The sequence below is a fragment of the Myotis lucifugus genome, unplaced genomic scaffold, assembly GCF_000147115.1.
Source record: "Myotis lucifugus unplaced genomic scaffold, Myoluc2.0 scaffold_61, whole genome shotgun sequence".
NCBI lineage: Eukaryota > Metazoa > Chordata > Mammalia > Chiroptera > Vespertilionidae > Myotis > Myotis lucifugus.
The window spans coordinates 2,165,329-2,181,561 of NW_005871109.1; the positions used below are offsets into that span (position 1 = coordinate 2,165,329).

Here is a 16,233-nt window from a genome sequence, read left to right on the forward strand (position 1 = left end):
CAGATGAGGTAAATGATATCAGAGAAAACAATAAATGCTTTGGGATTCGAAGGTGGGGGAGATGTCAGCACTCTAGCAACGCACTCATCTAGGGTGAGGGTTCTTCCAAGCCCAGGAAGAACAGAGGCCAGTGGGTCTGTATGGCTGGACAATGGTTCCCGGGCCTTCGCCTTAGGAACCCTTGCCCATGTGGTCGCCACAGCCAGGTGCACCCAGGTCCCAGGCCCTGCAATGATGAGCAGCCACAGGGCGACATACCAAGGATCTGGGGAACCTCCTCAGGGCTCCTCTCCACCCCTAGACACCCTCCTGTATGCCTCTACTGGGCCTTATCCCAGTTGCAGACGGACCCTCTCCCACCCCAGCTGGGCTTGGAACTGGCTCCAAGTTCTCCTGTTGATAGACCAGGAGCTCTCAGGCCTGACACTCAGCCTCCCTGTCTGCTCCCACCTGGTTCATGCATCTATCTGAGCCTCAACCTGGGGCCCTGCCCAGTGGCTGAGCCGCGTTCATGCCCAGTCAGTCCTATGCCCTGGGGCTGATTCTTGTCCTCCCCTGATGGCTTGGTGGTGTGTTTCTTAAATTCCACTCAAGTCAAAGGACAGGAAGTTACCTCAGGTAGAAACTGCTAGAAAGGCAGAGAGGAGAAAAAGTGAGCTTACCAAGGGAGTGAGCGCGAAGGGGAAGGTTGGGTGGTACCGGAGCCATGGAACAGGCTCCTCAAAGCCTCTTGCCCTCTCCAATCCTTTCTACCCACTCTAGCTGGACTGTTCAGCCTCTGGGGAGGCTTGTGTTTCCAGAGAACGAAACGGTTGTGAAGCTTGGGCAGCAAAAGTCCTCTGAGATGCAAACCCCGAGTTTCCAGGGGACTTCAGGGTACGGCAGGGCTGAGTGTCAAACAGCCTGGCAGAGGATGTGTTTTCCTGACCTTGAAACCACTTTGCCATGAAAAATGCCTCCACCGCCGCCTATTTGATTTTTTTTAAAAAAATTAATCCTACTGGAAGATATTTTTCCATTGATTTTTATTTTTTATTTTTAATCCTTACCTGAGGATATTTTCCCACTGATTTTGGGAGAGTGGAAGAAAAAGGGGAAGACAGAGAAATACCAATGTGAGAGAGAGACACATCGATTGGTTGCCTCCTGCGTGCACCCCAACCAGGGCCGGGGGTGGGAGAGGAGCTTGCAACCGAGGTATGCGCCCTTGACCAGAATCGAACCTGGGACCTCTTGGTCTGCAGGCTGATGCTCTATCCACTGAGCCAAACTGGCTAGGGCCCTATTTGATTCTGAAACACCCTAAAAGAATTACCCACATTGGCGCGTTTCGTAAAGTCTGTAGCATTCACTGCCGAATCTCCCTGTCTAGGCAGGAGCACGAATGCATAGGGAGTGCTGGGTACATCTCTCACCAGGTACAATTTCACCAAACACTGGTTCAGTTCTCCTTTCCGCACTGGAAATTCTCAGCATGGGTGTGACGCCCAGTGTAACAACAAATAAAACAGATGTGTTTCTCCATTCCCATTGGGCAGGAAGTTTCATATTAAGCAGTTCAGTAATTGTACGAGACTTGTCATGGATGTGCTGAAATATCCCTATAGGTTAATTGACGTTGGGGAAACTTGCCTGTCTGGAGGGAAATAAATGCCTGAACACTGAAGTATCAGAATGAGTACTTCTAATCTGTCACTAGGAAGTTTCGTATGAAGAAGCTCGAGAAAACAGAAGCAGACATGCTGACCACAGCTCTCCTACTATCTCTCTCCTATCCAGAGATAGGGTGCTCACCAACTGGGTACAGTCTACTCAGGGACCATTCCTAATGCCATTAGGATACTAGAGTGGCCTCCCCAGGAAGAGACACTTAACAACAGAGGTGGGGAAACTTTTATCTGCCAAGGGCCATTTGGATATTTATAACATCATTCAAGGGCATACAAATTTATCAACTAAAAAATGAGCCTGCTATGTTTGGTCAAACATTTAATTAACTCACCCCTAATGCCTTGGAAGGGTCAGACCACGTGATTTCTCAGGGCTTATACGGCCTGTGGGCCGATGTTTCCAACCCCTGCTCTAGAGGGACACAGTCTTTTCATTTTGTCGCTGGTCTCCTTCACTGTGAAAAAAACTATTTAGTGTGATGTAGTCCTAGTTGTTTATTTTTTTCTTTTGCTTCCCTTGCCTGAGGAAACATATAAAAAAAATATTGCTAAGAGAGTGCTGCCCACGTTTTCCTCTAGGAGTTTTATGGTTTCACGTCTTACATTTACGTCTTTAATCCATTTTGAGTTTATTCTTGTATCGTGTAAAAAAGAGGTCTAGTTTCATTTTGTTGCATGTATCTATCCCATTTTCCCAGGACCAATTATTGAAAAAACTGTATATTCTTGCCTCCACTGCCATAGATTAATTGACCATATAGATGTGGGGTTATTTCTGGGATCTCTATTCTATTCCATTGATCTATGTGTTTTTTATGCCAGTAGCATTCTATTTTGATTACTATAGCCTTGTAGTATAGTTTGAAATCAGGTAGCATTTCCAACTTGGTTCTTCTTTCTCAATAGTGCTTTAACTGTTCGGGGTCTTTTATGGTTTCATATACATATTAGGAGTATTTGTTCTAGTTCTGTGAAAAATGGCATTGTTATTTTGATAGAGATTGCATTGAATCTGGAGAGTGCTGTGGGTAGTAAGGACATTTTAACGAGGTTAATTCTTCCTGTCCATGAGCATGGTATATCCTTCCATTTATTTGCATACTAGAGGCTTGGTGCACGAAATTCATGCACTTGTGGGGGAGGGTCCCTCAGCCTGGCCTGTGCCCTCTAGCAGTCCAAGAGCCCTGGGGGGATGTCTGACTAATGGCTTAGTGGGCCTAAGCCATCAAGTGGACATCCTTAGCATTGACACAGAGGCAGGAGAGGCTCCCACCACTGCCCCTGTGCTCGCCAGCAGTGAGCCTGGCTTCTGGCTGAGCGGCACTCCCCCTGTGGGAGCACACTGACCACCAGGGGGCAGCTCCTGCATTGAGTGTCTGCCCCCTGGTGGTCAGCACGCATCATAGTGACTGGTCATTCCACCATTTGGTCATTTGCATATTAGCCTTTTATTATGTAGGATATGCTGTAGATGAGGCCCCCTAGAACCATAAGAAATGCAAAAATTCACTGTTAACTCATTCTGGAATTGCACCCACTTAAAATCAAATTGCCCCCCTGTGGGGTGTGTGCTGCACCTTGGGAACTACTGGGCTTGACACTTTTCCTCCCTGAGCTTCATTTCTGAATACATACGCATATACCATGGGAATTGTAATCTCTTCTCCGCCTACCTCACTGGCTTGTCATGAGGAGGTTCTGAGCTAATAAAGCTAGAAATGTTTTATCAAGTAAGTTTTTAAGCCCACAGGTACCCTCACAGGTAGCACGTGCTGATTAGTGGAGGAGAGCATGATTATTTCCTAGGACTGTAGCTATGGAAGCTTTGCAGAGGGTTCCACAGGCCTTGGAGAGAGGCGGGCTCTGGCCAGCAACCCTGTAGCAGTGGTCATCCCTGGAGGCGCTGGCAGGGGCCAGGGCATTAGGGGGGCGCTAGGGGGCGGCGAGGCTGAAGGAGGAGTAACTGTCAAACCTTCCCACTTGGCGCCATTCTTTAAATTGTACGTGGCTGTTTGGCAGCTGTACCTGCTCAGGGCGGGGCTCCAATCTCCTGGAGCAGGGTGGGGGCTGGGCCAGGGTGGAGCCAGGTGGGCTAGGAGTGCTGGTTAGCGCGCTTCCAATGCAGAGATGGTGCTGCTGCTGTGGGGGGAAGGGTCTGACCCTGGGGGGCCGCTCAGGCCTGCCTCCACCCGGGTTTGGAGTTGTAGGGAAGAGAGGCATGCCCGGCCTCAGCAGAGGGGGCCCAGCAGTGGCGGGTCGAGGGCCCCGGGTGCCTCGGGGGCGCTGATGGGTGGTCTCTGGCGTGCTATTGTTGTGGGTGCCCCTGGCGGGGTAAGAGATTGGGAGTCGGAGGTGTGGGCTGCAGTTACCCCCGAGGCTGGGTCTTCTCCTCGTCCAGTCAGCCTCCCCGTTCCCCGGGGGTGCAGGGGCTGGGGTAGAGTATCCAGCTGTCCCCTGCAGAGGTGCGGGGGCTGGGGTAGGGTGTCCGTACAGGGGGATTGGAAGAGCTCCCCATGGCCACTTCCTCTTCCTTCTTTGCAGTCCGGGCTCCTGTCAGGCGCTCTCCTCAGACCCCCGGAAACTTGGCTCTGGCCACCCACCCACTGCTGCGCCTGCATCAATATGCAAATTGGTCATTACTAGGACACTGTAACAGTCAATTAGCATATTACCTCTTTATATGTATAGATTCTTAACTTTCTATCGTCAATGTCTTATAATTTTCAGAGTACAGGTCACTTACCTCCTTGATTAAATTTATACTTAAGGTATTTTATTCTTTTGAAGGCAATTGTAAATGGGATGGTTTTACTAATTTCTCATTCTGATAGTTCATTATTGGTGTATAAAAATTAAACTGGTTTCTGAATATTAATTTTGTATTCTGTCACTTTATTGAATTCATTTAGTTTAAATAGTATTTTGTGTGTATGTTTAATCTTTAGGGTTCTCTCTATATAGTATCATGTCATATGCAAGTAATGACTGTTTTACTTCTTCCTTTAGATTCTGGATGCCTTTTATTTCTTTTTCTTGTCTAATTGCTGTGGATAAAAGTAGAGAAAGTGAACATCCTGATCTTAAAGAGAAAGCTTTCAGCTTTTAACTGTGGAATATAATGTTAGCTGTGGGTTTGTCATATATGGCCTTTATCATGTTGAGATATGTTCCATTTATCCCCACATTACTAAAAGTTTTAATCATAAATGGATGTTGGATTTTGTCATGTGCTTTTTCTGTCTTTGTTGATATAGTCATATGATTTGTATTTTTCATTTTGTTTATGGGTTGTATCACATTAATTGATTTGCAGAATTTGAACCAACTTTGCATCCTGGGAATAAATCCCACTTGATCATTGTATATGATCTTCCTTTGTATTTTTGTTGTGTCAGTTGTCACTTCTCCTTTTTCATTTCTAATTGTATTTTATTCAGTCCTTCTCCTTTATTCTTGGAGTATCGCTAGAGGTTTATCAATTTTATTTTTTCAATGAACCAGCTCTTGGTTTTATTGATATTTTCTATTGTTCTATTGGACTAATTTCATTTATTTCCACTCTCACCTTTTTTTTTTTAAATTTTATTTATTTTTTACAGAGAGGAAGGGAGAGAGATAGAGAGTTAGAAACATCGATGAGAGAGAAACATCGATCAGCCGCCTCCTGCACATCCCCCACTGGGGATGTGCCTGCAACCCAGGCACATGCCCTTGACCGGAATCGAACCTGGGACCTTTCAGTCCGCAGGCCGACGCTCTATCCACTGAGCCAAACCGGTTTCGGCTCACCTTTTTTTATTTCCTTCCTTCAACTCATTTTGGGCATTCTTTTTCTTTTCTCTAGTTTCTTTAGCTAAAAGGATAGTTTGAGATTTTTCTTGTTTCTTGAAATAGGCCTATATTGCAATGAATTTCCCTCTTAGAACTGCTCTGTTTGTGTCCCACAGATTTTTAGGATGTTAGGTTTTCATTTGTTTCAACGTATCTTTTGATTTCTTTCTTCATTTCATTGGTAACCCATTCATTGTTTAGTATCATGTTATTTAACCTCTATGTGTTTGTGTGTTTTTCAGTTTTCTTTTTATAATTGATTTTAGATTAATACCACTGTGATCAGAAAAAATACTTGTTATGATTTCAATCTTCTTAAATTTATTGAAATTTGATTTATGGCCTAATGTGACCTATCCTGAAAAATGTCCCACCACATACACTTGAAAATAATGTATATTTTGCTGCTCTGAGGAGAAATGTTCTAGAAAAATCAATTAAATCCATCTGATCTGATGTGTCATTTAAGGCAACTCTTTCCTTGTTGATTTTTCTGTCTGGATGTTCTATCCATTACTATATTATATTATTATTGATCTCTCCCTGTATGCCTAATTTCTTGTATAACTCATAGATTTTTGGTTTGTGGTTACCATGTAGTTCATATATACAGGGTGTAGCAAAAGTAGCTGTTCAAATGGAATATAATACAATAATTAGTAAATAATAATACAAGAATAAATTCTTTGTTTCAAGTACTTACAACTTTTGCCCCACCCTGTACTAAGCTATATTTATAGCAGTTTTAGATGACGGAGACTTAAGTTTGAACACATTCTAAAATCACTACAATTTTTACTCACCCCCTCCTCATTTATGTTTTTGTCATTCTCTTTTACTTCTTTTATATTGGTGTGTTTGTGTGTCTCCCTTAATTTATTGTTGTAATTACACATGATCTTCCTACTTTCCCTTTTAACTTTTGTACTAGCTTTATAGTTGGTGATCCACCACTTTTATTTAGTATGTTTGCTTTTATAGTGAGAATTTTTTCTTTCCTATATTTTCTTATTTATATTTTTGATCATTTTTTCTCTTCTTAAAGAAGTCCCTTTAACATTTCTTATAAAATTTGTTGTAATACTGGTTTAGTGGTGATGAACTCTTTTAGCTTTTCCTTGTCTGGAAAACTCTTATTTCTCCTTTGATTCTAAATGATAGCCTTACTGGGTAGAGCATTCTTGGTTGTATGTCTTTGCCTTTTGTAACTATTTCTTGCCATTCCTTTCAGCCTGCAAAGTTTCTGTTGAGAAATCAGCTGACAGTCTTATGGGAGTTCCCTTTTATGTAATTAACTGCTTTTCTCTTGCTATTTTTAGGATGCAATCTTTGACTATAACCTTTGGCATTTTAATTATGATGTGTCTTGGTGTGGACCTCTTTGGGGTCATCTTATTTGGGACTCTGCACTTCTTTGATTTGTATGTCTATTTCCTTTGCCAGGTTAGGGAATTTTTTAGTTCTTTGTTCTCTCTCTTGCCCTTCTGGTACCCTTGTGATCCAAATGTTTGCTTGATGTTGTACCTCAGGCCCCCTGTATGCTTGATGTTGTCCCTCAGGTCCCTTAAACTATCCTAATTTTTTAAAATTCTTTTTCTTTTTGGTACTACAATGGGTGTTTTCTGCTGCTTGGTCTCACAGGTCACTTATTCAATCCTCTTCTTCATCTAATCTGTTATTGATTGCTTCTAATGTATATTTTATTTCAGTTATTTTATTCTTAATTTCCAACTGGTTCTTTTTTATGTTTTCTATGTCTTTTTTAAAGTCTTCACTGAGTTAATCTATTTTTTTTCCCTAAGATCATTGAGCATCCTTATAACCACTGTTTTAAAGTCTGCATCTGGTAGATTGCTTGTGTCCTGTGGGGCCCAGAAGTGCAGTCTGTCTGCCTGGTTACCTGAGCTGCTCCAGTGGAGTTCCTTGTGTGTTTTGTATGTGCCCTCCTGTTGTAGGTGATCCATGATTGCTGTTGGCACATCCGTCAGTAGGACTGGCCCTCAGGCTGACTGGTTGTGAGAGCTGGTTGTGACTATTGCAGATGAGCTGTTGTGCTGGGACTGACCCACAGAGCAAGAGTCACTTTAGGGCTTTGATGCAGCCAAGCCTGCCAACTGGGTGTGTCGTTTGTCGAGCTGGTTGGGTGGTGTTCTGGGGTGGTCTGAAGCCACCCACCAATTGTGTTGGTTCTGGGGGTCCTTAGGAGGGGAACCAGTGCAGGTCAAGGTCAGCCTCTGGTTGAACCTGCCACCCCTCTATCTAATCTCCAAACAAAAATCCTACCTGATCCTTATGGTTTAGCCCAACTACCACCATGTTTATCAAACCATCCTCCACCCCAGAGAACAGTGAGCACCACCCCCTCAGTTCTCACAACTTGTTAGTTTTATCTCTTTCATGGCAATTATCACCATTGTCCTTTTGTTCTGGTGACTGGGTACATCTCTTTTCTCCCCCGAGTGGCCTCAAGTACATTGAGGTCAGGATAGCCTACCTCTCTTGGCATGAGGGTCTCAGGCCCACTGGACAGTCAGTGAAGGACCACTCCTATGTGGAGGTTTGGGTAGAAGAATTTAGAGCAGAGGCAACAATGGGGAGAGAAAGTACACAATCCCTACTTGTTAACTTGCCTTTCAACACCCAGGAAAGTCAAGCAAAAGGGCCTACTTATGGCATTCTTAATATTCCAAATTGACATAAACAGAAAACTATCTTCAACACAGTGTTGAATAGTCCCCTCCTCCCCTATCCAAGCACTGATGATAGTGCTGGTAAACCTTGGTAGTGCTGGTAAAATGAAATATTTCAGTCAGTAAGTTTCAGGAAATAAACATCCGTACTAAGAAGAACTCCTACATGCACAAATGCACACATAGCTCCAAGCGCCAGCACAGAAGGGCTAATGGAGCATTTTGTTATTTGTGCCTTTTGTGTTTTTGTGTTGTTGTTTTTTTTAAACTCTTACACTTTCAATCCAAACCCGACAAATCATCCTTAGACAGTTTGGAGTAGGCACAGGGAAGGAAAGGCAATTATGCTCAGAGCAGAGCTGCCAGCAATGACTCCCGCAACTTCCCCTGCCTGACCTGGAATACAGCAATTTGGCAGGTCAGTACCCTGTCCAGGGACTGAAGAACCTGGAAACTGGGCACAGGGCAGTTTCTGCAGCAGCACCTCTGCTCTGTACTGTGTCTGCTTGGGCCCTTATCTCTGTGATCCCATGCATGAGAGTTCAGATTTTTTCTTCCCAGGGCCATGTGATTAGCAGCTCACAAAGGATTTCCAGGACTGGGCAGCTGTGCCCTGTCACACCTTCTAAAAATGGTAGAGAAGACTTCTGAAAAGAAACTCGTCCTTCTTTTCTCAACCACGAGCCTTGCCCTGTGTCCCCAACACTCATGTACAGGAAGAGGGTTTCATCATCTTGTCACAAACCCAGGAAAAGAGCAAAGTACCTTCTGGCCGAGGTTTTGGCTTTTCCAACCCTCCATCTTGCATGAGCTCAAAGGCAAAGGAGACGTTTAAGACCTGGAAAGAGAAATGCAGTGCCTATGTTATTGCACACTCATTCCTGGGCCCTTGTGGATCCTGGGATCTGCCCCTGGGAAGTGATGGAGCTAGAGGGACAGAGGCTGAGCTAAAATGTCCTAATTTGAAGGAGAAGTGAGGTTACCAAAATGGACAGGCCATGGGGAGTGTGGGCTGGCCTATCCCAGCCTACTCTTGGTGATCAGTGCTGGAGACGTTCACAATCCTCTTTCTGTTCTACTGTGTTCCTGTGTTAACTACCAGGATTTTCAACTCAGGCACATTAGTGCTCTCAGTTGAAAGAATCAGGGAGCAAGACATATGCACAAGAAGCAGAGAAGGCTTTCTGCCTTGAATCAAATGCCCCTTGTCTAGCACGCAGGCTGTGGCGGCTTATAAGAGTCATCGGAATGAGGCTGAGTGTGGGTATTCAGGTACGACCAGCCTTGTCACTTCTGGGAGAGATGAGACTGGCCAGTGATACCTGGCTGGGGCATATGACTAGGGAACCAAGGCCAGCTATGGTGGGGGTGAGTGGTCAGATGCTCTGTGGTCTTCAGGTAGCTCCTTTCCAGCTCAGTGCTCATCAGAATGGGCCCCGCATCCAACCACTGAGGACCATGGGTAGACAGGAAGCTGCTGCCTTTTCCCCAGATGCCCCAGCAAAGATGTAGGTGGATGAGTCAGAGCATGTGGGTTAAGGCCTCCCTCCACATTGCTTCTCCTTACCTTCTGTTCAAAGCTGTCCGGGGTCAGGAAGAAGCTGTGCAGGGGCACAAAGTAGCCCTCCAGGAGCCCCATGAGTAGCACCAGGTACACCCCATCTGCAAACTGGAGGGAGAGAGCCAATGAAGGCACTGGGCCCTTGAGTCCCCAGGCAAGCCCCATCCAGAGGGCTCGTCAGCTTCTATGTCAACATGTCTGGCCTGTCCCATATCTGGCTGGTCCAACACTGGAGGTGGCACCCACAGTCCTGATCTTAGTTGATCCAGCATTTATTTATTTATTTTAAAATATTTTTATAATAAGGATTTCTTTTTCTAAATACATATTTTTAAATCTTTTTAAAAAATATATATTTTTATTGACTTCAGAGAGGAAGGGAGAGATAGAAATATCAATGATGAGAATCATTGATTGGCTGCCTCCTGCATGCCCCACATTGGGATCAAGCTTGCAACCCAGGCATATGCCCTTACCAGGAATTGAACTGTGACCTCCTGGTTCATAGGTTGATGCACAACCACTGAGCCACACCAGCCAGGCATGATCCAGCATTTATTGAGCACTGACCATGTTCCAAGCCCTGATCCGGCACATGGACCACAGTTATGGGCCAGGTGTGGCCCCTTCCCTAGAGGAGCTCACAGCCCAATAGGGAGACTGATGTGGAGAAAATGCAGCAGCTGCTCTGATGGAGGGAAGCAGGTTGGCTTGTGTGACAGAGTCACTCTCTCCCACTGAAGGCAACAGGGAAGGCTTCTAGAGGAGGCGCTGCCTGAATGGAGACTGGAGGGATGAGCAGGAATTAGCTAGGGTGGGGCAGAAGGAGGAGGGGAAGGGGATGTCCAAGGCCAATGGCATGAGGCTATTAGGGTGAAGTACTTTGTGAACAAAGAACTCTAGTGTCATACAGGCCTCGTCATTCTCCTTTCACATATCTCACTGTATCATTGCTTAAGAGTCAGCACCGTGTGGCTATTACGAAGTTGGGCTCTGAACCACTCACTGGCTGTGTGATTTGAGCAAGTTAAATAACTTCTCTGTGCCTCATTTTTCTCCTTGGTAAAATGGGGATGACTGAAGTATAGTTTCTACTTAATAGGGTTATCATGAGGACTAAACCAGTTAATAGGTATAAAGTGCCTAGAGTACTGCTTGATGTGTAGGCAAAACTTAATAAATATTTAACTATAGCAGGTCCTTGAATAACATCATTACATTATAAGGTTGATGAGAAAAAAATTGACTTTCAGCTGTGGCCACTGTCTGTGTGAAGTTGGCATGCTCTCCCCATGTCTGCATGGTTTCTTCCAGGTACTTGGGTTTCCTCCCACATCCCAGAGATGTGCACATCAGATGAGTTGGCGTGTCTACAGTGTCCCAGTCTGCGTGAGTGTGGGTGGAAGGGCGTCTTGTCCAGGGTTGGGTCCTGCTTTGTGCCCTGAGCTGCAGGGATAGGCTCTAGCCACCTGTGACCCTGAACTGGAGCAAGCAGATTAGAAAAGAATTCTTACTTATTTTTATTAATATTTCTTAAATGTATGCAGAACTCACATTTATTTCAATGTTTAATATTAGAAAAGTTGGGGAGGGGGTCTTTACTTAGAACTTTGGTGACATTTTTGTGACCAAAAATACGCTGTAGGAACTTGGTTATATCAACTAGCCTATGGGAAAATTGGTTTAGTTATAAGTCGTTTTGCTTTGAGTCACGGTTTCTAAGACCCTATTGATGATGTTAAGTGAAGATGTGCTATATTGCTTACTATCTGGGAAAACAACAAAGCAATCAGGACACAACTTACTGGCAAAGTACAACCGTGTGCTGAGGGCCAGGACAAGAGGCTTAGAGCCCTACCTTCCCATCTAGGACAGTAGAGTCTGGACGGGCTGGGAACCTGGTCTGAGGGACCATCGATTCCTAGGCTAAGCAGAGGGATTCTGCTCAAGGAAGGGCAAGGTGAGTGTGTGCTGGGCACTGGGGTAGGCTTGTGGAGGAGTGGAGGCCTGTGGGATGAGGGAAATGTGGAAGGAGGAGGTGTTCTAGGTATGGAGAGGGGCCTGAGCAAAGGTAGAGAGGTCGGGTGAGTACCTGGTATCCTAGAACCTTTCAAAGGAAGTGGGGCCACCAAAGGTTCGTGGGCATAAACAACAGTTGCTAGAGTTCACAAGAGGCCAAAGTTCTTGGAATCATCTTAGGAAACTTAAAAAAAAAAAAAAAAAGTAGACTGAATTGCCTGGAATGTGAGCTGGGCCCGAGTCAGAGATCTGCCAGGTGGCTGGCTGGTGGGCCTGTGCTTCGCCTTTGTTATGGGCATACGACCCTGCATGAACTTGGCCGAGGTGCAGCTTCCTGCCTGCTTCCATCCATCAGGTGGGTAGGGCCTGAGCATGACTCATCCTAGGCCATCCCAGAGGTGGACAATGCAAGAGCAGACCCAGCATCCATGTTAGAATCAAGGCCTGCCCATGGAAATAGTTAACTGGGCCTCATTCTGGCTGTGGCTGGAATAGGCTGAGAATAAAAAATTCCAATCTATCAACTCAGGGGAGGACCTTGGGTTAGGGTCGGGGTTACTCACAGCTCTGAGCGCCACTGACATAGACAGCTCCCACCCTGACTGCTCTTTCTGATGACTCGATGGTAAAACCCGCAGACGAACACCAAACACACTCACCAGAGACTCCCTTTCATAGCACAACCTGTTCATGCAAACTTAGGGAAAATCCCAGAGCTCATTCTAGCTCATTCGAGGAAATATCACTTTTCCAGAGTGTTCCCTAACTCCCCAAAGAGCATGTAAACTCGTTCCACAGAGTCCAGACACACTCAGACAGTACTCAGGCACAGACCTGGAATTGCTTTTATTTATTATGTATTTATTTTATTTTATTTTATTTATTTATTTTTTTAAATATATTTTATTGATTTTTTTACAGAGAGGAAGGGAGAGGGATAGAGAGTTAGAAACATCGATGAGTGAGAAACATCGATCAGCTGCCTCCTGCACACTCCCTACTGGGGATGTGCCCGCAACCAAGGTACATGCCCTTGACCAGAATCGAACCTGGGACTCTTGAGTCCACAGGCTGACGCTTTATCCACTGAGCCAAACCAGTTAGGGCATGTATTTATTTAAAAAATATTTTTATTGATTTCAGAGAGGAAGGGAGAAGGGGAGAGACAGAAACATCAATGACGAGAGAGAATCATTGATTGGCTGTCTCCTGCCTGCCCAAGCCCGCAACCCAGGCATATGCCCTGACCCCCTGGTTCATAGGTTGATGCTCAACCACTGAGCCACACTGGCTGGGCCAGGAATTGCTTTTAGAAACAACAAGAGATGTCCATGTGCTCAAAAGAAAACCTCATTTTAGAAAGTCATCACAAATGAAAGGAGGTTGGGAAACAATATATTACACAGCCTTAAAGTATCTCCCACTAAAGATTAGTTATTACTTATAAAGGAGGGAGAGGACCTTAGCAGTAGGGAGGTCTGGTGGACACCAGCTTACCCCTGTGATCAAAGTTACTGTCACCAGTCATGGACTGCTGGACAAAAGTGGCTGAGAAGACACCATTACTCAGGTGGTATTGTTACTGAAAATGCATAACCTGAATCTAATTGTAAGGAGGGACATTTAGAGACATTCTATGAACCAAATAGCCTGCACTCTTCAAAAATGACATCATGTAAAGAAAGGCTGAGGATCTGTTCTATAACAAGACACTAAAGAAACATGACAACTAAATACTGCATGTGAGAATATTTTTTTAATATATTTTATTGATTTTTTACAGAGAGGAAGGGAGAGGGATAGAGAGTTAGAAACATCGATAAGAGAGAAGCATCGATCAGCTGCCTCCTGCACACTCCCTACTGGGGATGTGCCTGCAACCAAGGTACATGCCCTTGACCGGAATCGAACCTGGGACCCTTGAGTCCGCAGGCAAACGCTATCCACTGAGCCAAACCGGTTAGGCCTGCATGTGAGAATATTAGGGAGACTGGAAAAATTGGAATATAGAGTGTTTCTTTGAAATGTGACATTGTCAAAAGCAGTCAAGCCGTAATCGGTTTGGCTCAGTGGATAGCGTCGGCCTGCGGACTGAAGGATCCCAGGTTCAATTCCGGTCAAGGGCATGTACATTGGTTGCGGGCACATCCCCAGTGGGAGGTGTGCAGGAGGCGGCTGATCGATGTTTCTCTCTCATCGATGTTTCTAACTCTATCTCTCTCCCTTCCTCTCTGTAAAAAAATCAATAAAATATATTTTTTAAAAAGTAGTCAAATATCAGCAATTGCATATGGTTTAACCTAAACGATGTATTCTACCAATGTTAAAATTACCAGAATTTGATCAGTGGATGTGGTTATCTAAGAGAATGTACTTGTTATTAAGAGATGTATGCTGAAGTGCTTAGGTGGAGAGAGAGAAAAAAGAAAGTCCAAATGTGGTCAAATATTCATAATTGGTGTATGTAGGTGAAGAGTGTTTAGATATTCATGATAATATTCTTGCAATTTTCCAAAGTAAATTCAGATAAAGTCCAAACAGGAATAGAATCCCCTCCCTCCTGGGAAAGCTTGAGGGTCAGTGTGGAAAGCCCTCCTGGCCGTGCAGGGATGGGGCACTTGGAATGGTAGCTGTTGAGCAGGGCCTGGCCCCCCACGCTCCCCTCGGGGCTGTCACCCACCTGGGTTTCCAGTTCTGTGACCTCCAGGTTCAGTTTATTCAGGTGCTTGTTCACAAAAGTGATGAGAGTCTAAAAAAAGAAGCACAGGCGGCTTTGAGATGGAGACTCTCACCAGTGCCAGGCCCTCGGGGCCACCTCAGTGACTCCACCGTGAGGACATGGACCAGGGTGACCACATGTGATGAGGCCCTGCTGAGAGCACTGGGCCTGGGATCCCTGTGCTGAGCTGAGTGAGGATGAGTGAGCAGCCTGGGAGGCTTTTCTGCAAAGCCCCTGGAGTTCATAGGAAAGGAGGCTTTCAAAGCTTTACGGTCCTGGACACTATGTGACTCAAACTGTGAGAGGAGCTAGGAGTCCTGAGAGTGAGAGGTGGAGGGTCTGACCCCAGGGTCAGGGGGCCAGAGAAGAAATGACCCCACTGGGTCCCTCCTTGCAGTCCCTTTCTGTGCCTGTGTGGAGGCAGGGACGGCTGGAGGTTGAGTAAGGGTGGGAACAAAGGGTGCTCATAGTAGTCTCAGAACCCCCTGAGAGACGCCATCATCCTGATGGGAGAAGAAAGGGACTGGATGAGTTCTCCAGTGAGAACAAGACAGGAAAAATGGACATCAAGCAGGAAAGCCCATGTCTGCAGAGATTTGGCGATAAGAACAGTTTTAGGAAGCTTGCGAGCTATAGGGATGTTTCCTAAAATGTTTTGCTACCCGCCTCCCCCATCTTTCCTGCTTCCCTCCCAGGCACCTCTTTCCCACCTTTTTCACCACGTTGAGCTTATCGGGTGCATGGTCGAACAAGGTGTCGAAGGCATCACGTTCTGAAAAAGAGGGAAATGTCGATGAAGGACACAGCTGATTCCTGGTGGGAAGCCCACCCCAGGTCCTGGCCACATGGTCAGGTACAGATGGAAAGTTTCCGGGGTCTGAGGCTGCGCGGGGAACTCTAGAAGCTGGGTTTAGGGCAGAGATTTGGGTTATGCTCACCTAAGGAGCTGTGTGTGTGTGTGTGTGTCCACCCTCTGTTTTGGGCCGGGACTGAGGGGCTCTGTTAGGCACTTTAACTGGGGACTTGTCATTTCTCTTCAGTCTTCGTGTCCATTACATTATGATTTAGTCATGGCTCCAAAGTGTTTCGGAAGCTTTTTGGAGGTAGGATGATATCCAAATATCAAATCACTTCACCCCCTAGTGATCACAACCAGGACACCCGGACAACCATCCTGGCAGCACGCGTGCATCAATACGCAGGTTGGGAACCAGAGCCCCCGGACAGGATGCGAGCTCCTCCTCTTGAGTGACCTAGTCACTTCGGTGCTTTGTGCCTCAGTTTCCTCTTCTGAAATGCCATCTGAGAAATGAACCTCCCAGGTGTGTTATGAGATGAAAGATGGGAAAGTATGTGCATGTGCTCAGTAGACTGATATGTCTACTGATCTGAGTTGTTTTAGCACAGGGGTCTTGTTCAAAATATGCACAGCAAATACAGGATCATAGGAAGTAGCAAAGCCACGCCCCCTGAAGGTCTCTCCTAGCTGCCCCCCTAACCCCCCCACAACCCCCACCTCCCCACATTCTCTGAGCTGAGAAGTGAAATAATGGAGGGAAACCTGGGGCAGGGAAGGTTGGTGGTCCCGGGTCATCTGAGTTGTTTTAGCATTACTGGAATTGTTCAAAATATGCAAAGCAAATACAGGATCATAGGAAGTAGCAAAGCCATGCCCCCTGCAGGTCTCTCCTAGCTGTCCCCCCCCCGCCCCCGGCAACCCCCTGCCTCCCCACATTCTCTGAG

General features: G+C 45.7%; 1 protein-coding gene across 1 annotated transcript in view; it reads right to left on the bottom strand.

The window, feature by feature from the left end:
- Positions 1-16,233, bottom strand: part of PARVA (parvin alpha) — a 47,983-nt gene that overhangs the window by 3,334 nt on the left and 28,416 nt on the right. Inside the window, exons 8-11 of the mRNA XM_023754528.1 lie at positions 15,201-15,262; positions 14,452-14,520; positions 9,759-9,860; positions 8,957-9,029 (exon numbers count right to left, since the gene is read on the bottom strand). Of these exons, the coding sequence (XP_023610296.1) occupies positions 8,957-9,029; positions 9,759-9,860; positions 14,452-14,520; positions 15,201-15,262 (306 nt within the window). The remainder of the gene's footprint in view (positions 1-8,956; positions 9,030-9,758; positions 9,861-14,451; positions 14,521-15,200; positions 15,263-16,233) is intronic.